Genomic DNA, 4,783 nt, shown 5'->3' with positions numbered 1-4,783 from the left:
TCTGATAAGGTTATGTTTAGACAACCTTCTATATGATTTTTTAGAGTTTTTCCAATATTAGTCCCTTAATTCTTTAATATTTTGAAATTAGTCCCCTTAAATCATTCAAATTGCTCTTAGATTCCTTAACTTTAAGCTCATTTCAAAGCTAGCCCCAAATCATTAAAACTGCCGTTAGCTCCCCTTGTTCTTATAATTTGTTTTCAAATTAGTTCACTCAATTAAGAGCAGAAGTAGCAATTGGAGGGATTAGTTTGAATTTTTTATGAGAATGAGGTCCTAATGGCAATTTCAGGGATGGGCTATTTCACAATGTGAAAACCTTAAGGACGATTGTCCAAAAAATAATTTGTTTCCATTTTTTTTTAACCTCACCAAAGCAGGTTGCCCTTTCTAACCCATTTTAATAGCAGGTGGGGCCCGCATGGAATTAGCTAGAGATGAAGATGCACACGTCGCTAAGGTTTAGCTGTGGATTTTAGGTTCGGCCCCGACACTTTTTTCGCTCGCTTTCTATGGGTTCTAGTGAAGAAAAAAGAAACGAAAGTTCCAATTACCTTTTTTCCCTCCAACTAATCTAATTTTTCACCTTAGTTTCCTTTTCCTTTTGAGAAATGAAAGTTTCAGTTACATTTTTCTCCAAATAATCTAATGCTTGGGTAGGATAAAAATAACCCACATTTTGAGTGGTTACCGAACATTAGTCAAGGCTAAAACTATGTTGAGCGAAACTAGGGCACATCAATTGAACCAGTTCTTTTTTTTTCTTTTTAGTCTAATGAGAAGAGATGATCCGTAATTAGAATGTGGCTTAGGTCAAAATAGATTTAATATGGAGTTGCCAAAAGAATCTAGAATCGGTTATTATTTTATTTTATTTTATTTTGATAACTAGATCCATTTTTTAGATTTTGTATGACTCAAATAGTGATTTTGGCTTTAACCTGTAAAATTAAATACACTTTATTTTATCCTTTTTCACTTCAGATAGTTATACACTACTACAAACTGTAGCAGCCTAACGGTTGTAACCGTTGGGGCTGAGCGTATCCCCAACGGTTACAACCATTGGGGCTGCTAAAACGCCCGTTGGGACAAATTGTGTTGGGGCTGACTTTGCCCTAACGGTTAAAAAATTTGCTCCAACGGTTACAACCGTTGAGGCAAGAAATTTTTATTTTTTTATTTTAAAAAATAAAAAAAAGGTCCTAACAGTTGTAACCGTTGGGGCCAGAAATTTTTATTTTTTGATTTTAAAAAATAAAAAAATAGGTCGCAACGGTTGTAAACGTTTGGGCCTTAATCAGCCCCAACGAGTACAACCGTTGGGGCCTTTAGATTGCTGCTGGGATTTAAACAACCAGATATTGGGGTATCATGAGCCAAGCATGCGATACAAGCTTAAATTTCACTAACATGTCTAAATTCTATGCATATATTGTTTTCCATACATCAAACTGAACATTTGTAGGTTTTCCTACACTACATACCAATTTATTGACAAAAAATTCCTCCTGAAACAACCCATTTCGAGTGACAAGAATTAGGTACAAAACTATTAACTATGTATGTACTCAGCTAGCTCAATTATTAACAACATCTGCATTGTAAATGGTCAGTCATCTACGTACACAAATCTAATACTAGCTCTCCGGCCATGTTCTTGATTGAACTCTGAAAGAACTTACACCCCTGAATTTGTTCTGTACATACAAAAATAGGTGCTACTTGCATTGTTATTAGTAGAACCAAACCGCTGCGTAGCAGTAGAAACAGGCGTGGTAGTAGCAGCAGTGGAAGCCGTGGTCGCCACGAACTCCACCTCGACCTCAACCGCGGAGCGAGCCCTCGCAGCGCTGGAGCTAATGTGCACGATTGAGAAGGGAGCAGCAGAGGTCCGCGCTCACGCGCTGGCCGCCCTCGCGATGGGCGAAGCTATCGAGAACATGCAGGGGCACGGGAGGGAGTGCGCGATTGGAGTGCTGGCGGCTGTCTACGGAGGCAGCGGTGATCAAGCGAAGGATGCACCGGAGGAGGTGATAAGGGCGGTGATGATGGCAATGCAGGGGGAGTGCAGTTTAAGGTGGAGGAGGAAGGGGGTGTTTTGTTGAAAGCCTTGCAGCAAGTGTGGACGGTTGGATTCGACTGCTTTGAAGTTATCAGCTCCAACACGACGACACCAAAGCTATAGACATAACTTTTATCTGTCAACTATTGAGTCATGTAATATTCTGGATCTAAATAACCCTGTAAGGATAAAAATCAATGTATTATATCAGAAAAAGGTTACTCATCTATTCATTGGAACAATATCTAGCGTGCGTATTGCTTATTCTGCTGAACAAGCTACTAGATACATCTAACGTCACAGTGGGAACATTAGAAATGTAGCTAAAGACTGTTAATTTTTAGTTAAAAACAAAACAAGGACTAGTATTATAACAATTATTTAAGCATGAAAAAATAAAGAAACTAGATCGTGATGACTTGGGCTACTCTCTAGCTTGGAGGATGGGAACACATGAAGTTAGACACTCACAAGAGTTCCCTTGACTTGAGTAGAAATATGCCCTTTATTGGTGTTAGCAGCTAGCTTTGAGAGATCAAATTCAGCAACCTTGGCATTTAAATTTTAATCAAGTAGGATATTAGTTGACTTGACGTCTCTATGAATTATGGGAGGATGGGCAAGTTCATGAAGATAGGCAAGTCCTGCTGAGCCTGAGGGCAATTCTGAACCTCCTCTTCCAATTTAGTCGTATACGATCTTTTCTTGCAGGGTTGTAGTAGAAGAATAAACACGTACATTTAGTGCATATACATAAAGGAGGAAGTATATTGAATTGTTCAAATTATAGTTAGGAAAGGACACCTGTCAACTTATCCCTCAGGGTTCCATTTGGGATGAATTCATAGACAAGCATCTGCTCTCCTTGCTCGAAGTAAAAACCTACAAGGCCTAGTAAATTTTGTGATGGACCCAGGAGGGCAATTTGATCTCTATCTTGAACTGAAGCCCACCTTGCATGAATCCTTGTTGTGCTCTCTTATTTGCAACATTTTGCCCATTGGGAAGCAATCCCCTATAGACCTGGAGTTGTATATACAAACAATAGTTTAGGTAAAAACTACCTCAGTATTTTCAGTATGTGGGGTACATACCAAATGGTTTGCTTAATAAGATAGCAAACATTTATTTTCATAGGTGTTGTAAGAAAACACTCATTCACATTTTCCTAACAATGATACAATTCTAGTGGTCTAAAAGAAAACAAATTATACCACATTGTAGCTCAACCCCAAACACATCCAACTGTTAAAAAAACCCAACTTTGCAAGTCTAACACAATCAAAAATCTCAAAAAAAGCAAAGCCCTAACTCAACAATATAAACCCAACTCTGCTAGGGATATGTTAAAAATAAACTTATAAGAAGAGGTGTGATAATAAAGTAAAAGTGTTAGGATAAGACCAAATTAAGTTCGATGCTACAATTATTTAGGACCTTCTACAAATGTTTGATCACATACCTAGTAAAAACATCATTCAATTGACAAAGGCAAAAAATAAATGTTTGATAACATACTTGGTAAAAACTATTTTTAATTGACAAAGGTAGAAAATCTATTGTTCTGCAAGCACTGATGTATATAATCCTTTAAAACTATTAGAAATGCATGAGATAAATGTTTGATCACATACCTGGTAAAAATGTCGTTCAATTGACAAAGGCAGAAAATAACCCAACGAATGGAAGAATCTAATTAGTAAATTCACAGAACAATCCCCGGTCAAACCTGCTCCAATCCGAGAAAATATTTTTAAGGCTAAACATTTTGATTGGGATGAAGATATTTTGTCAAAATCTAAAATAACTGTAATATTCATGCAACTAAAAACAAATAAATGCACAGAAAAAAATATTTTTCTTTTGGCAAAACTAAGTAAATTTCTGGGTAAATTAAATAAATCAACACATAATTAGATTTTTTTCATCAACAATTCCCTTAATTGATCAACAAATCCTACAAGCAAACCACCTTTGATAAAGGTTTTATTAGGGTTTATATACCATTAGACCTCTAAAAACAACAAAATTATGCAACTAATCAATCTATCATGCTAAGAATCAAACTTTGTAGCCTAAGCAGAGATCTAATGCAAAACATCTCATTACATCATAACCTTACCTTCACCAACTAGCTTGGATGTCTGAGATGGACGATGAGGCAGCGGCCGAATGTGACGCCCCTAGGTTCACACAAGGCTGCAGTCCAAGGTGAAACCAAGAATGTCAAACCTGCCATGCACCACACCGTGCAGTAACATGTTTCACCATCACAATTACTATCTCTCTAGTAGAGTCAATAACAAGTGTAGGTACAAAATCAAGTGAAAGATAATACAAGAGTCAACTGATAAAATAATAGAGATCAAATATATACTTCATCATCTAACATACTGAAGTACAAGTCAATGTCTGAAATGAATAAACTGGAACTTCTCAACAATGAAGTACAAGTCAATGTCTGAAATGAATAAACTGGAACTTCTCAACAAATCTCAAATACAATTGTCTGAATAAAAGGAAACAAGGCACACAGCCTTTACAACTTCTAGGATAAACTCTCAAATGTCTAACAAAGTTCTACAGTGGAGTTCAAAAGAAAATATAACTATAATAAACGGCTGGAGCTAAAGTGCAACGCCATCAACTTGCGACTCTCCGGGCTCCTAGCTCGTTACCTGAAAGGGGGAGGGACAACGAGCGTCAAAGCGCTAG

The 4,783-nt window shown here is 37.1% G+C and overlaps 1 protein-coding gene across 1 annotated transcript; it reads left to right on the top strand.

Moving 5' to 3' along the window:
• Positions 425 to 2,111, top strand: LOC109821313 (U-box domain-containing protein 25). Its single transcript, XM_020387502.1, has 2 exons — positions 425 to 463; positions 1,722 to 2,111. The coding sequence occupies exons 1-2, from the start codon at positions 425 to 427 to the stop codon at positions 2,109 to 2,111; spliced, it is 429 nt and encodes a 142-aa protein (XP_020243091.1).

The sequence above is a fragment of the Asparagus officinalis genome, chromosome 8 (assembly GCF_001876935.1).
Source record: "Asparagus officinalis chromosome 8, Aspof.V1, whole genome shotgun sequence".
Classification (NCBI taxonomy): domain Eukaryota; kingdom Viridiplantae; phylum Streptophyta; class Magnoliopsida; order Asparagales; family Asparagaceae; genus Asparagus; species Asparagus officinalis.
Note: the sequence above shows the minus strand (reverse complement) of the source record. Positions and strands in the feature narration are given on the sequence as shown.

What these genes read in the sequence shown, in the direction of transcription:
- LOC109821313 (XM_020387502.1), top strand. Translation starts at nt 425, where the DNA reads ATGGAATTAGCTAGAGATGAAGATGCACACGTCGCTAAG. An exon ending in AAGATGCACACGTCGCTAAG is followed by an intron (nt 464 to 1,721) that starts GTTTAGCTGTGG and finishes ATACAAAAATAG; the next exon opens with GTGCTACTTGCATTGTTATT.